We start from the raw sequence: 15265 nt of genomic DNA, 5'->3' as shown, positions 1-15265 counted from the left end.
ATAATTGGATGGATGCAACGACGAGGACGTCGTTCTTCGGAAGGGGGGGGTAATGTCACGGTTATGGAGTCACGTGCCCGCTACGAAATACTCACGTGACCGCTCGCCTGTATATATGCCCTGCCTTCCGGCGCTTCCTTCCTTTCTTTCCTCTTTACCTTTAGATTCTAAGAGATAGCCTAATCGATTCCTCGTCTACGTACTTGAGTCCAACCGTGCTGTCACAATTATTATTTATTAATTTATATTTATAATATTAGAAAATGCTATAAAAAATTATAATTATAATAATAAATATAAAACTAAGTGAGATCTTAAGGTTCTCGCTTAAGTGGGCCGCGCGCGGTGGCCTCAGCTCTTACCAAGTTACGACATTGCAGATAATATAATATTTCAGGACAAGATCTTGAAAGCCATCTTTACTACAACTTCTTCTGTGCCGGACTGCGGAGGAAACGCTCGAGGAAAGTGTCCTTGTGCGGCAGTTGCAGAAAGAAAAAAACTTTTGCTACGGGGTAGTTTGCTACTAGATCTCAGAACTTTGTCTCTAGAGACATGGTATTATCGAAAGCAAAGGAGAACTCAACTTAAAATATATTCAAAAAGAGCCAGGAGCATCTCGTTCAATATTAAATCTTCTCCCGCCACTGTCCCCGAAGCAAACAAGAACCCTCGCACATTCCTCCTCAACCTATGGCCCGGTTCGCATCCGCACGATCGAAAGCCCGAAGATGTGGAACCATACTCCCATGTTTAGCGCTAAACTACCCGTACCAACTGCCTGCCATCTGTCACCGATGGATCGGCACTCGGTTGAGGGGTAAGAGATGTTCCCCGCATCCCGTTTTCGCAATTTTATTCCCGCGGAGGGATAGTGAGCGCTAGACGTCACGTTCTGCGAGAAGACATCCGGAAACGTCGTTCCTGGGAGATTTTGGGATTTTTTGACACTAAGGAAGTAATGTCACTTACCTAGTTCTCTTTACCTCGTCTTCGCGGTGGTCTTCTTTCCATATTCTACGCCCAAGCATCATATCTCCTTGTTGTGATCCATATCTTCAATATGGGCGTACAGACAGCAATCCAAACTCGAGGCTGGTTCGGCCGCGGAAGGTCTTTACAGATCGCTGTGAGCTGTTGTTGTCTACTCGCCTTCACACTCTTTGGCTACGACCAAGGAGTTTTTAGCGGTATCCTGCAGAATGAGGATTGGCTTGATCAATTCGGCCATCCGAGTGATACTCACACTGGTATCATCGTCGCATCGTATAATTTGGGTTGTCTTGTTGGTTGTTTCAGTAGGTTGTTATTTCTCCCGTTTTTTTTTGTGAAAGATGGGGGTACATCTAGAGTACTAATATTCCAACAGTCAATTTTTGGATCGGAAACCCTCTAGGGCGGAGAAAGGTGATATGGCTCGCAGCCTCGATTATCATAATCGGTGCAATCCTGCAATGCTCCGCATACAGCGTGGCGCATTTGGTTATTGGCCGTATTGTCACCGGCATGGGAACTGGGCTGGAAACATCAACAGTCCCCATGTACCAATCTGAGCTTTGCCAAGGGCACATGCGAGGTAGACTTGTTTCGGCTGAAGTCCTATTTGTTGGTGTTGGCATAACAATTGCATAGTGAGTTCGAACCTCTCTCATCGCTTTTTTGCTATTGTTGAGCTGAGTGTAATGTCTAGCTGGTTTGATTTCGGGATGTCGTTTGCTGGTGGACCTGTTGCGTGGCGTCTTCCTATCGCGTTCCAGATCGTATTTGCCGTCATTGTAATCATTCTTGTTTTCGGGTTGCCGGAATCTCCAAGGTGGCTCTATAATCACGATAGAGCGGAGGAAGCCCTGCAGGTTCTTTGTACTATCTACGACAAACCTGCGGATGATGCGTTGATTCGGCACGAGACGGGTCAGATTATCGAGGCTATACAATTGGAAGAACGTAATGGTCGTTTCAAGTGGCGCAATATATTCAAGAGAGATGGCGTGCAGACTGGACGACGGGTTCTGCTGGCTTGGGGAATGCAGTGTATGAATCAAATTGGAGGAATCAACCTGGTCGTTTATTACATCCCATGTAAGTTGTCCTCCTCGTCTTGCTAAGATTGCGTGAGCTAAACTTTGAAGCTGTTCTGGTGGAAAATGTTGGGATGACCGCGCAACTTGCGCAAATCCTTGGTGGCTGCATCAACATGATGTTCATGTTCGGATCCCTCGTTCCATCCTTCTTCCTAGACCAAATGGGTCGTCGCAAGACTATGTTCTGGGGCTGCGCAGGACTTGGTCTTTCAATGATGATGATCTCCATTTTGTTGAGCTTCCAGGGAACTTCTGTCGAGAAACCAACGGCCTCTGCCAGCGTTGCTTTCTTTTTTACGTATATGTTGATCTTTGGGGGGACGGTGAATTGTGTTCCGTGGGTCTACGTACCAGAAATCTTACCCCTGGAAGCTCGTGCTAAAGGAACGGCTGTCGGAGTATCCAGCAATTGGTTGTGGAACTTTACGATTGTGATGATCACACCAATCATCATTAACAGGCTTCAGTGGAAAGCCTACCTTATCTTCATGGCTACGAATGTAAGATGCACTTTGTTCTTCATCTTCCAGATTTTTATGGCACCAATGAGACTTACAAAGATACAGCTTGCGTTCATTCCAATCGTGTATTTCTTCTACCCTGAAACAAGCAACAAGTCATTGGAAGATATCGATTTTCTCTTTCTTGGTGGCACTTCTGGGCTACCGAAGCTACCATTTGTATCGCAAGGATGGAGTTCAGGTTCTGATATTGAGAAGGGGACCATCGGCCACGAAGATAGACTTCGAAAGCCAGAGACGCATGAGCCGATCACGGAGCATTTGGAACATAAGTGATGATTAGAAAGGGGCCAAAATTGACGTGATTGCTTCTCTGAGAACAGTTGAAAACCATTATCTTTCATTTCCTTCGGAAGATATTTGAATAGGAGACAGAGAATCTACAGCATAGAATATACTAGAGGACGTATATAAATGTAGCTCGCAAATATGCATATTAGAAGTTGAATTTGAAATACTTTTATCAATACAAATTTGCATACACATTCTCGTTTCATACACTGTGTCCAAAGGATCTCCACAACCACTCAACTAATTATCCACAATATGAATCTTTACGGATGCCTTGGTTCGGTCACCAGCTGTCTCCAATGCTGTCACTGCTTCTTCGAGAGTGAATGTGTGCGTGACTAGAGGCTTCAGATTAATATAACCCGACTGCATGAGCCGAATAGCAAATGGCCAAGAGTGGTGATATCGATTGATGAACTTCAAATCGATCTATATTGAAGTCAGCAGACGTATGTTTCATCCGCCAATAGCAAGAAACTCACCTCCGCCAAACTTAAATGCATGAACGGCAAGCCATCCATGATCGCCCGTCCAACACCAATAACCATTACTTCGCCCCCTCTCTTACATGCATAAGAAGCTGTATGCACACTGCTTTGCACACCAGTACACTCATACACCACAGGCGGCTCCTCGCTCCCCAGATCATTGACAAACACACTTCGAATACCCGCCGCATGCTCTTCAGGCGATCCGCTCAACGGAATAAGGAACGTCTCACACTCCGGCACGAACTGTTTCGCAAACGACAACCTCGCAGCATCCACATCCGTGATAACCAACGGAAACCCTCCACTAGCTTTCGCAGCCGCAAGAGCAATGAGTCCGATCGGCCCAGTACCACAGATCAAAACCGGCTGTCCAAGACGAAGCGGCGAGCGCTCCATTCCGTGCAGCACGACGCTGAGTGGTTCCAGCAAGGCCCCTTCTGTGAAATCCATCGTGGAGGGGATCTTGTGTAAGTATTTGGCGCGATGGACGTGATACCGACGAATACTGCCGTGGTACGGCCAGACGCCGCTAAATGCTACGTCGGGGCAGAGATTATAATCCCCAGTCGTGCAGTGGTAGCATTGTTCGCATGGCATGCCGGGCTCGATGGCTACTTTATCACTGGGTTTTAGGTGTGTGACATTTGAGCCAACTTGGAAAATCTCGCCGGCGCCTTCGTGCCCGAGGATGTAGTCGTCTTCGACGATGCAGGTACCGATCGCACCGCTTTTCCAGAAGTGGAGATCGGATCTTGAGGGAATGAGAGAGGGTAAAGTAAAATGGAGGGGAAGATATACCCACAGATACCATTCACTCGTACGTGGACTATGCAGTCGTCCGGGCCGAGCTTCAGCTCTGGTGATGGTGCGCTGTAGATTCTGTGGTCTTTGGTAGTCCAGAGACCTGGATTTGGACGTGGGAGGTGGACGGCGGAGTGTTGAGGTTCATGAGTGCCGTTTGTGAGCTCTGGATTAGCCGACATGGTGGGTGGGTTGACGATGTCTATGTCTTCCGAGAATGCAAGATGAGACGTTGACGTGAAAGGCTTCAGATGTTGTCGTCGGATACAAGGTTAGGATTATACGTGAAACTATCCTGTCTTTGGGGGAAAATAAATTACTTGAGAATATTTTTCTTTGCCGCAAGTCCAGACCTGGCTTGAAATAACCCGACGACGTTCGAAGATCATCAATCAGCATGCAAGGCGGGGTTACCCCGCGATCCCAAGTTCGGCAGAGCTCGCCACCGGCTTCCCATATTTGGCGAAAGTGCCGGACTACTGCATCCGTCAAGAAACGTCTTGGAAGTAAGATTACTATTCTGTTGTGACAAGGTGATATCATCATTATCGTGCTAGGCAACTATTGCCAATTTTGTCGTTGAGTCAGGGACGGACAGTCAGAGAGCCATGTGAGCGTTCCGTCCCACGTACACCCCGACTGCAATGCACCATAATAAAATGACAGTGATCTTCTGTTTCAAGCTAAATACCTAGGTAAGTATAAGTACAAGCTAAATCCATCATACAATTGTTCGGCTTTGCTTTCTTTACAATTTTCAACAGGAAATAAGCGAGCCCCCTATTCTCAGATTCGCTAGCCAAGCTCCACTGGTCTCCACCATATCTCCAAATCCCTGAGCCCCCTAAAAGTTCCCCTGAGACCCACAGGAGTATCGCAGGGAACCATGGAGCGTTTACAAACAGTCTCGTCCTGTATCGACAATGCGATTTGCTCAAACGACGCTTGATCACTCTCGTGGACCCCGAACCTGTGGGAATTCTTTTCAGCTAATTGTCACATGTTAGCATCATACTTCACCATGGGTCTAATTAGTATGTAACTCACGTCCTCCCACCATCCTCTTCAGGTCATTACCGATATACATCCCAAAATCCGTACAACCCCGGTTCCGCAATCCCCTCAGCACCGCAAAGATGGGAAGGAAAGGGGCAAAGAGGAACGTATCCGGTCCAACAAAACCGAAAGCCTCTGGATCCTCGACAACTCGACATCCGTGAATCTGGAACAGGCCTTTCATCTCCGGACTCATATTCGGATCTTGGGCCACAATATTATCGAGAATACTTGGCTGCGCAACGGAAAGCTGAGTGGCAATCTGAGCGAGGAGTACGAATTGATCGATGTCTCGAGCTCTGCGATTCCCGATTCCAAGACAAACGATGTTGGAGATCGGTTGCCCGGCGCGGTCTGCGATGATTTGAGCAATTGTCATCGCGAGCTGAGGCGCGTACTCGCTTGCTAGCCATTTTTCGCTTGCTTGCAAGACATCTCTTCCTACTTCTATTGTAGGCGCATTGACTAGGGAATCTACACTGATGAAGGTAGGCGGAAGATTCCTGCTTGTTACGGATTCGTATCGTGGTCTCATCTTCGGTGCTCTTGGCTTGGCAGGAATTTGAGCGATACAGAAACTTGACATGTCTTGGGAGGAGATGTACCTACCTGGTGAATGACAAAGAATCCCTTCCGGAAGTGGAAATAGAAAGTTGTACGAGTCCTTTGTGGGGGACATTTATTGTGTAGATCGTCAAAGGTACTTATTGTAAGAGGAGGAAGAATCTCTCACAAAGATGTGCGTAAACACCTATTGGTAAATAAATAGAGATTCGGCTTTAATCTTTCTTATGATACATGTCCAGATCCATATCATACAATCAATTATCCCACCCCCATTTCCGCGCGCTCTCTCAATTTCAACGCGTTTCATCAACCGTCACTTAGCACCAGTAGCTACTTGCCAAGCAACATTAATAACGCTAGCCGTAGCACCCAAATGCGCCAGAGATCTCAATGGCGCAATATCCAATATATACGCCGGATAATAGATGAACGTTTTCAACAAGACGTGGAGACCGAGTAGGTTGATCAAGTTCTGGTTCGTAGGAGCTGTGATTTGAGCTAGAGCGGCTGCGAGTGCGAAGCCCTTGATCTGTTAGGTTCGAGGATGGGAAAAGCGGGGATGGGCAGGTACCGGGAACATTTCCATGGTGTTGTAATGTGCGCTGCGGAGGCGGAGGGGTAGGCCTCTGAGGGCACTGATATCTTTCCTTGGATCTAAATTTGGAAGTCAGCCAAACGTGCCATCCAAATGTTCTCGAGGGCCAGCTTTTTGCAAGCAGTCGAGGTGTCCGTCTACACACGACTATTATCCAATCCCTCCTTCCTACTTGCTCCCAACCCAGCCGCAGAAGCTGCGCCCGTAGCTGCGAACGTCCAGAAAATATAGAAGGCAGATAAAGCTGGGATAACCCTATTGCTTGGGATCGATGCACTGCCTGGAATAGCAGCGAGCAATGTTTCGATTGCTTTTTGGACCAGGGAGTTGGGAGTGGTGATGTAGTTTGTTACTGGGATGAAGGCGAGGAATATGGGGCCGAATGCTATCATTAGGATGCCGTTTGAATTAACGCTGTGAGGGAGCTTTGTGAGAATGTTTTGAATTGTGGGCTGGGGAGGGAAGGAGACTTACACGCCGTCGAAAAGAGAGGGGGTGGACATGTTGGCAATTGATAAAAAAGACAGCGAATTAGTGACAAGGGTATCAAGACTCAGAGAATTGAATTCAAATAAAAAGGAGGGCATGCAGTTGATATATCTCCGCATGAAGCTAAAGTCGAGCTTCAATTCATATCCGGGACTTATCATCCTCGGCAGTGGCTTTTAGAACATGCTAAAGGGAGCTATGAAAGCTTAGCGCGAGCTATTGAAAAACAAGATCAATTGCATCATCTGCTAAAGTAACCCATCACAAATCGTTGGTAGTGATCTTGATATGACGCAATCGTATCTTGTATCTCGCTGAGATGTCCCGAAGTGGTGATCATAATTCAGGGGTCCGCTTAGATCTCGCTTAAGTCTCTGTGGGTATTAGGCTCCTTCTCAATTGCTTGTACATTTCGTGGACGGTTGTTCTGAAAAAACAAGTTCCGTTTGTGTTTCAAAATATTTCTGACGGACATCTAGGGCATTGGTGACTCGGGGTAACGACGGTAGCTTTCAAAATATGGGTATGCAGCCCGAAGATGATTCACAAATCACATGATTGAAACGGCTCAGATCAAAGGTCGAGGACGCATGGAATATGTTCGTTGAAATATTCGTAAAGCTTGAGAACATGAGCGGATGAGACATTACCAAGAAAATATCATCAGCTTTCTTCAGCATTCACCAAGGAAGTCATAACACCCAACCCTCCACTCTGCGTCTCCACCGTTCTGCCTCTCCCTCTATCATTCGGATCTGTAGCTACGGTAGTTGCGACAGGAGTCAGACCAGAGGTTGCAACCGGAGGATTGTTCGGAAGTCTCCAGATACGATTCTGAGGAATTCCTTTATTCATCACATCTGCGGCCCCAGGAACAGTATCGGTATAGCCCTCCGGAACCGTATAATTAGCATCCCACCACCCTCCATAAACGCCTGACGAGTTCCGGGTTGCATATGCAGCCTGAGAATTATGTAGAATCCAAGGTGTATAGGTGTCGCATTGTGCCTGATGAGCTTGTGCTTGCGCTGGAGTCGCGTTGAAGATGATGCTGGTGTTTTGGCTCTTCTGTTGAGCTTCGTCCATTGCGAGGGGCTGGCAGAATAGTGTGAGATGGTGGAAAAAGATTCCTTTGAAGTTTTGCGCGTCTTGACTGCAGCTTCCATCAACATCGCAGAGATCTTGCAGTATCCCGTTCGAGCCTAGACCAGCCCATGTGTTGTTGGATACATCTGGCCATCCCGTGGCGTTGATCACGCTGTTCATTAAAGTATATCCGTCTGTGACGTACTTCTGATCCCCAGTTGCGTCCCAAAGTCCTCGGAGGCCAGAAAGGAGAACGCCTTGGTTGTAGGTGTAAACAGACTCGTCTCTTGAGTCACAATTGCCGGTCCCAATGTCAGTGGTATTGACGTAGCCTGTGATGTGAAATCCGTCGACGTAGAGTCCCTGAGCATTTGTCATGTTGCTTGTGGACAACCAATCATACTCCGTGATTGCAGCATTGAGGTATCTTTGGTCGCGTGCTTGAATCGGAGGAAGTGCTTGAGAAGAGTTATATGGCGTGTCCGGGTCTGGAGAAGGATTTGGATTCGAGTCACCAGGAAAGTAAAGATACATCCCTATACTAGAAGCGACAAAGAGTTGATTTGTGATCGCATTTTTGTATGGCGCAAGTGAATACGTCCACACCATGCCGCCGCCACATAGAGTCGTGTTGTAACCTTGCGAAGCGAGATCCCAGAAGACTCGAGCTCGATGGGCAAATTCTGGAATGTACTGTTGTCCGTCGAAACTTGGATCGATGCTCGAATATAAGTTCACAAATTTGATTGCCTCAAGCCATTCGAGAATGACCCATTGCTCATCATCGAACTTCTGAGTGGTAAGACCAATCGCATCCTCCCCTGAATAGAAGGCAACGACTTCGGAGAAGTATTCCTGGATGTCGCTAGCATATGTCGAGTCTTCGTAGGTAGCCATCGTTGCCAAGGTTGTAGAAATGTCTGTATTGAAAGTAGCCATAGTCCAGTCAATTCCGGTTGGCCATGTCGAATTTGATGGGTCCCAGAAAAGCGATTGCATTACTTCGAGCGCGTTGACCATGGCTGGGAATGACGAAGTGGTGTTCTCCAAGTCCCGACGAAGCAACGAACGTCTGGTGCCATGGCATTGCGAGCACGATCTGGAAGCATCATAATGGTCTGGCACACCAGCAACTGTCTTGAACATTAGAAACACAATTGAGATAAAGAGCGAAATAGTCAGGAAAGCCATATTCGACGCTCTCGGAACTACAGCTTGGCGACGTTGATTTTGTGCGTCGAAAGAGGTGAAACTTCCAACGAAAAGAAATCGAAGAAAATCCTGCGCCTTGGAAAAACTTCCATGACGTTAGAAACATTATAGGGTGTTATTCATATAAACATATCAACATGCGACTTTCATCTTGAAACCCAGTCATGTGGAGCGGCCTTGACGGAAGCGGATGACACGAAAACAAGCGAAGGATCGCATCACATAGAAAGCGATGATCACTTGAATCATTATGCGCCTCGGAATGACGTCCGTACCGCATCTAGTCTGGTAGACTCCATTTAAAGGATCATTGTCGACCACGCTACCATCTGGAAGGCTCGCCATTTTGGGGTACGTCCAATAATATAGCTGCAATGCAACGTGCTGAAAAGATCGGACGAGTGAAAGGAGCTTGTTATGCGGCTTAGAGGCGGTTTTAAGACCGAGGGCCGCTGCATAAAGTTCATCTGATCATTATTCCCCCTAGACTTATGCAGGTGCCAATAATCACTCTCGATGTGACTCTGGTCTGTAACGTAAGGTCTGTACTTTGTACCTCGGCTTACTTGCTGTTCATCTCTTTCCTAGAGTCTAAGTACTGCGCTTCCACCAGAATTTCAAAATACTAGCACTGGAACGGTGCAGAAATAATACTCCTTGATGACTCCCTAATTTATTGAACTCTCGAGATGCTCAAGTAAAGAAAAAAGTTGCGGGAAGTTAGTTTGGAATCGGATGGTCCCCCGAAAATCCCTGTGAGGTACTGTATTGCCAGGAGCAGTACCTGGCTTACCCCACCGCGGCTTACCCGCATACCCCACTTCTCCAGGAACTATTCTGAGTCCAAATGGACATGAAGGAATATGGTCTATTTCCTTACTAATAGGTCCATAAGGAGACGAGAAAAATCGAACAATGTTGGGTCGTGAATAGACATGTCACAACGCCTGCAGATATTTTGTTAGGATAGAGTTTTGCTTTTGCGCAAGGTTACTGTAGGTGGGATGGTGATTGGCGGAACGCACGGCTTCAATACCGAGTATCGGGATCTTGGCTTCCCTTGGTCTCGGGATATACCCGTGCTCTATAATGGAGCACATCTGGTCCGAGGAGGTTTTGGAGCAAGTAATAGTCTGGATGGTCATCGTAAGCATGGAAGCAGGCGAGCAAGCTTCGGCTTTCTTTTCGAAACCGGATTTCGAAAGATCACAAATCCAACAACGGTGGCGTTATTTGCTCAGGTTATGGTATATGACAGAAGTTGGAGCTAGCTAGAATTGACACTCCTTGCATAATGGTTGAGCGCCACAAATCTCATCTCTTCGATCTCAGTCTTCTTGATTCTTCTTGCACGATCAACCCAAGTCCTCTGTATCGTCTCTGACAGATCTCTGACAGTAACATACACTTCCATGTGAGTTTGCAAGCTCAACAGCAGACTAGGATACGAGAATAATTTTAGTAGTGGAGAAGCGCAATTTCACCATCGAGAACAGCTTTTTCGACATCACGAGCTGTCGCAAGAACATTTTCGCTCGAGAGCAGACTCACAATGGGCTCTCCATGGAGCTCATTAGTAGCATCTATAGGACAACAGTCCCGCCACGAATCATCGAACTCGAACACAGGTCAAAATCAAGACAACTCTACCACTTACGACACAAATCGTGCAAAAGCAGGATTCGAACAAATGCGTGCCAGCCAAGATCCCAACCTCACGACAGAGCAACGCATCGACGCCGAAATGGCAGCTCTTGACACTATTCTCTCTTCGAAATTCAGCTCAGAGAATGGATTCTTCCTTGTTAAAGACATCAAGAGGACAAGGCAGTTGTTGACGAAAAGCGGTCACGTGGTACCGGATACTCACGTGCGTCTTAATGCTGCCAGAATGGTTGGGCAAGGACACCTCAGGGCGGTTCATTTATATGCGCATCCGTACAAGGATTTGACTATTGAAGATGTCATGTTGTGTTTGATTGCGGAGGCGCGAGCGATGGAGGCGAAAGAGGAACAAGGGGTTTTTACGGCTGCGAGTTTGGGCTTTGAGGTCACGTTTGGTCAATTCGATGGAACTCCTGTTGGTCACCCTAGTCCTCCTGGTTCGTAGATGGGTTGGAATATCAAAAGGAGATCCATAGGGTTTGGATGTTGAGAAGGCGATTTTTGAATTGCGACCTGGTATAATACTGTCTGCGTGAAAAAGGGTGTCGTCTGCTCTGCGTTTAGATTGAACCTTAGGAACTATAGCAACTTGTTGCTTACATGACTCGACTCGCCGAATTGACCTCGCAGTCTCTCGTGAAAGAGGTAAATGGAGTCAATTCTCTCTTTCTCGAGTGCCACACCGACATAACTGATATGAAAATTGCCGTGGGGAAAGTGATGGAGTGATTATTTAGTATCTCTCGCAAATTAATATACTCGTACTTATTGTCGTCCTCCACTTGTCCGCAGTTCTGCAAAGGTTCGATCTGATCTCCTGATTTTCATGTGGCTGCGCCTCGAGGTGATCTTGAACTTCTGCCGAATTCCACTAGACTGTTGTACAGATCTCTTTGCAGACCGGTTCTTTGGATGAAGTCAGAAATTTTGAAATGTCTGGCACTGGATAAAAAATTTGGAACAAGTGTACTGTTACACTGAGTTCGACGAATTTGGATTGTAGTGCTGCGGCTCGAGCGTCGCCAAGAAATCCTGAGTCGTTTGTGGCGCTTAATAAAGTAGACTCTGTAATAGCCATGCGAAAATGTTACGATCTTGAAAAGCTTATTTGATGGTCCATATCCACGTACCAGGTCTCCGGCGGCTGCGCCTCGCGGAAGAGTGTCTCTAAAGTATTACTGCGCCTCTTAGTCAGGATTCGAAGTTTACCACTCCACCAATTCTGTGTGATATTAAATACAATTAATAGACACCGCACCCCAGATTATCCTTTCGACTGACATGAACCTATTTTTGCATGATGTTCGGCATTTCATCTTAGAACGAATCAAAAGCGTCTATTCAAGTCAGCTTTTGCCATCGTGGGTAGTGACTGACAGACAAAGGTGTACTTTTAAAGCTTGTTTTGGCATTCATCACTTCAAAGCATAATCTCGCATTCGATTGTCTCTGCCCTAGTAGTTCATCTTGTTTACATTGGTGTTCAATCGGCGCAACTATAGTTCTTTTATACCTTAAAACGCGGATATATCGATTTGCTTGCAGCGCAGTCACTAAATCGCTCTCGCTTACAGCGCACTTACTTGCAATTGCACTGTACTGCGCTGTAAATATATTATGACGCAAATTAAAACGTAGTTGAATATAAACTTGTTTTATCAAAGTTGTATATGATGTATAAGCTGTGTGAGCATATGCATATATTTGGTTTATGGGCACTATGAAGTTATGAACTCTTTTCTGGGATTATTGAATCTTACGATTTGTTCTTTTCGTTCAGTGAGATGATCTGATCTGTTCGGCTGTCATCTTCGTGGCCGGTAAAAGAGGAATAGATTGAATGAAATTAGAATGCTAAACAGGCCATTACAGAGTTCTCAAATTGTTTTCGAAATCGAGCTTTTAACGGATCCTGAGTGGCCTGCGCCATGATCGGCTCAGGCGCGTATCGGTATTGTTCTCACCTCAAGTCGTACTTCAAACATCTATAAAGTCGGCTCATTTCCCGGGAGAGTTGTGTTTCTAGCTCACAGTCGATAAAGTATCTCACAGCATATCCCACCATCAGTAATCATTGTCGTTTGAAGACCTTTCCACTTCTCTCACAGTCAACCATTCAAAATGATCGCTATATCATCCATCAAGAAGACTGCTTTCGGGCTTGTCACTCTCCTCCTCCTCCTTGCGAGCAGCCCCGTAGTCTCTACGCCTGTTGCATCCGATACCCTGCGCGTCTTCATCAGAGCAGACGATGGCTCATATTCACCCTCGGAGTCTATGGCATCGGTCATCAAGGCACGCTCTTCTGATTGGAGCCTCGAAAAACGTTCTACAGCTACTGTCAAAGCCTGCAGCGATGCTGGATGCTCGAACTGCAATACTGTGTTTGATGGTAGTCTCGACAAGAATACGGGCTGCCTCCAGGCCATCAACACCGCCTGTCTGATCGTCTCCAACCTTAACGATGCAAACATTCAGTTTTGGAATCACAACGAATGCAACGGCAGGAGTACTGTCTGGCGTGGCTGTGGCAGCAACAACGCTTTCGTCAGCGCCCCAGGCACAAACTCGCTTGGTGTGCACACTGGCTGTTAAGAGAGTGTGGGGCTTCTGTGGAAGACGAGTGGATTCGGCTTTCTTCGAAACATTTATCATCTTTTTTCGACTATCTCCACGTTTCTTTGCCAGCCACCGTTACCGATATCTCAGACTGGATATTTTGCTTTCTCCATGGGTTGTGGATGGACTTAGTGTCATAGAGCGAGGTCACATCGCGCGAGGCACCCTTTAGTGTAGCCGAGCCAATCAATACAGCAACACTTCACAACCAATACTTGATTTCTGCGTAGCTACCTTTTGGTGACACATTTTACATCTAGCAATTGTGAACACAGACTTCTATTCTTGTATGCCTTGCTCATAAAGAAGATCAAGGTGACTGCAACATGGCTTCTCTCTTACGTTTGTGTTGAACAGACGAAAAGTTTATCCCAATGTACCAAGTAATCGACAAAAGAAACCATTTCCATCGAGATTGAAAATACTAGTCATGGAAGAAGATAAGTTTCTAACATGACCTATTCTCATCGTTCCAGACTCGCACTACTAAGAGGCTCCTCCGCAAGTGCCAGCATAACAGTCGCTGTAGCCATTGAATCCACCATTCCAGGTGTATTGAAGAGCCCCCGTCCACGAATAGTCCCCACTTTCCTGGTCGCACAGGCAAGATCGCCACCACTGGCTGTTTTGCGTGTCGGTGGAAAGCTCGCTGGCGAGACTCCATGCGCCGTTGGTGTCTGGATATTGACCTCCCACGTCGGCATCGTATTCCTCCCATTGAGCCTCTGTCCAGTAGAAATCCATTCCGTAGTACACGCCTGTAATGCCATCTTCGGTGTCCGTGCCATCTCCTCCACATAGCTCAGTGTTGTCGGCGTAGATGTTACCACTATCGTTACCAAATCCATTGCAGTTCCCATCATCGCGCTTGCGCGACTTCGTAGCTGTACCGAAGGCATGGTGAGAACCGAGACCTGCCGAGCTCCCAGTACCATTCACAAAGAACATAGATACAGGTGCACCCAGTAAAGTGCCATTGATGGAACGCTGCACTAGAATAGGATTCAAATCGGTACTGTTGAGCACATGGGCCATCGTGATGATCGTATAGTCGCGTCCGACATCATGCAAGATGCTAGCATTCCCAGAGAGGGCGTTTCTGATCGTCTTGTTTGCCAGGTGAGGATGGAGAACTGACCAATCGTAGTAGCCAGACTCATTGCCGCGTTTCAACGGAGATGATCTTCGATCAATATTGTCGACAACGTTGCCATAATCACTATAGTAGGGTGATAGCTGCAGACTGTCCAAGTTGCCCTGATACGATGCTTCGTTTGTCCAATCGCTCCAAGCAGTGGCAAGGTCGGCACGTCCGTCCCAGACAGAGAACATAGTGGAAACGACGGCAAACGAGTTGCAGAGGTACGACACCCAAGAGGGAGCACTAACCCACCACTCAACAGCATGACATGCCAAATCACCGAGTAGAATGCCAGACGTCCAGGACATCGGGTTGATGAAAACCTTAGTCGCCGCCCAGACGAATGACCAGAGTCCTCGACGGTCTTTGTCGCTCTCGGCTGCTGTAGTCTGGACCTCTGAGTCTCCGCTGTAAGTTCCCCGGACGATAGCTTCCCCGTCACGCCCAGTCACTGGCAGGTAGCTGTGTAACTGTACGTGGAGTCCCTGCGGCAAGCCAAATTCACCACTCGATATCGCTTTGATCGGCTGATCTAGCAGTTGAATAGTGTATGCGTAAGCTCCATTGGAGTTGAAGGCCGATAGCCATAAGATCAAGAAGGCCAATAGCATAGCATACATTTTTGATGCTTCCTCCGGATATTTGTGCTC

The 15265-nt window shown here is 47.0% G+C and overlaps 8 protein-coding genes across 8 annotated transcripts; 3 read left to right on the top strand and 5 right to left on the bottom strand.

The window, feature by feature from the left end:
* Positions 1 to 1063: 1063 nt before the first annotated feature.
* On the top strand, positions 1064 to 2878 carry LY89DRAFT_765151 (general substrate transporter; the record flags this gene model as incomplete). The annotated part of the gene is made up of 6 exons (XM_018221660.1): positions 1064 to 1298; positions 1370 to 1631; positions 1691 to 2079; positions 2130 to 2581; positions 2648 to 2729; positions 2784 to 2878. 6 exons carry the CDS (start codon positions 1064 to 1066, stop codon positions 2876 to 2878), a joined length of 1515 nt encoding a protein of 504 aa, XP_018062667.1.
* Positions 2879 to 3078: 200 nt separating this feature from the next.
* LY89DRAFT_659380 (GroES-like protein) lies at positions 3079 to 4520 on the bottom strand. The gene is made up of 3 exons (XM_018212514.1): positions 4183 to 4520; positions 3376 to 4135; positions 3079 to 3322 (listed from the first exon to the last, which is right to left on the bottom strand). Exons 1-3 carry the CDS (start codon positions 4365 to 4367, stop codon positions 3134 to 3136), a joined length of 1134 nt encoding a protein of 377 aa, XP_018062666.1. The 5' UTR covers positions 4368 to 4520; the 3' UTR covers positions 3079 to 3133.
* Positions 4521 to 4980: 460 nt separating this feature from the next.
* On the bottom strand, positions 4981 to 5827 carry LY89DRAFT_742148 (uncharacterized protein; the record flags this gene model as incomplete). The annotated part of the gene is made up of 2 exons (XM_018220795.1): positions 4981 to 5174; positions 5233 to 5827. The coding sequence occupies 2 exons, from the start codon at positions 5825 to 5827 to the stop codon at positions 4981 to 4983; spliced, it is 789 nt and encodes a 262-aa protein (XP_018062665.1).
* A 294-nt stretch (positions 5828 to 6121) lies between these two features.
* Positions 6122 to 6906, bottom strand: LY89DRAFT_677179 (uncharacterized protein; the record flags this gene model as incomplete). The annotated part of the gene is made up of 4 exons (XM_018213663.1): positions 6122 to 6337; positions 6380 to 6462; positions 6549 to 6817; positions 6878 to 6906. The coding sequence occupies 4 exons, from the start codon at positions 6904 to 6906 to the stop codon at positions 6122 to 6124; spliced, it is 597 nt and encodes a 198-aa protein (XP_018062664.1).
* Positions 6907 to 7555: 649 nt separating this feature from the next.
* LY89DRAFT_701989 (Six-hairpin glycosidase) lies at positions 7556 to 9124 on the bottom strand (the record flags this gene model as incomplete). Its single annotated transcript, XM_018217226.1, has 1 exon — positions 7556 to 9124. One exon carries the CDS (start codon positions 9122 to 9124, stop codon positions 7556 to 7558), a length of 1569 nt encoding a protein of 522 aa, XP_018062663.1.
* Positions 9125 to 10543: 1419 nt separating this feature from the next.
* LY89DRAFT_789124 (uncharacterized protein) lies at positions 10544 to 11629 on the top strand. Its single transcript, XM_018223222.1, has 2 exons — positions 10544 to 10604; positions 10656 to 11629. Exon 2 carries the CDS (start codon positions 10743 to 10745, stop codon positions 11298 to 11300), a length of 558 nt encoding a protein of 185 aa, XP_018062662.1. The 5' UTR covers positions 10544 to 10604; positions 10656 to 10742; the 3' UTR covers positions 11301 to 11629.
* Positions 11630 to 12976: 1347 nt separating this feature from the next.
* On the top strand, positions 12977 to 13450 carry LY89DRAFT_677176 (uncharacterized protein; the record flags this gene model as incomplete). Its single annotated transcript, XM_018213662.1, has 1 exon — positions 12977 to 13450. One exon carries the CDS (start codon positions 12977 to 12979, stop codon positions 13448 to 13450), a length of 474 nt encoding a protein of 157 aa, XP_018062661.1.
* Positions 13451 to 13960: 510 nt separating this feature from the next.
* On the bottom strand, positions 13961 to 15235 carry LY89DRAFT_765148 (uncharacterized protein; the record flags this gene model as incomplete). The annotated part of the gene is made up of 1 exon (XM_018221659.1): positions 13961 to 15235. One exon carries the CDS (start codon positions 15233 to 15235, stop codon positions 13961 to 13963), a length of 1275 nt encoding a protein of 424 aa, XP_018062660.1.
* Positions 15236 to 15265: the final 30 nt, after the last annotated feature.

This window comes from Mollisia scopiformis (assembly GCF_001500285.1).
Source record: "Mollisia scopiformis unplaced genomic scaffold LY89scaffold_33, whole genome shotgun sequence".
NCBI classification, from domain to species: Eukaryota; Fungi; Ascomycota; class Leotiomycetes; order Helotiales; family Mollisiaceae; genus Mollisia; species Mollisia scopiformis.
Note: the sequence above shows the minus strand (reverse complement) of the source record. Positions and strands in the feature narration are given on the sequence as shown.

What these genes read in the sequence shown, in the direction of transcription:
- LY89DRAFT_659380 (XM_018212514.1), bottom strand. Translation starts at nt 4,367, where the DNA reads ATGTCGGCTAATCCAGAGCTCACAAACGGCACTCATGAACCTCAACAC. An exon ending in CGAGTGAATGGTATCTGTGG is followed by an intron (nt 4,136 to 4,182) that starts GTATATCTTCCC and finishes CATTCCCTCAAG; the next exon opens with ATCCGATCTCCACTTCTGGA. An exon ending in TGCATTTAAGTTTGGCGGAG is followed by an intron (nt 3,323 to 3,375) that starts GTGAGTTTCTTG and finishes ACTTCAATATAG; the next exon opens with ATCGATTTGAAGTTCATCAA.
- LY89DRAFT_789124 (XM_018223222.1), top strand. Translation starts at nt 10,743, where the DNA reads ATGGGCTCTCCATGGAGCTCATTAGTAGCATCTATAGGACAACAGTCC.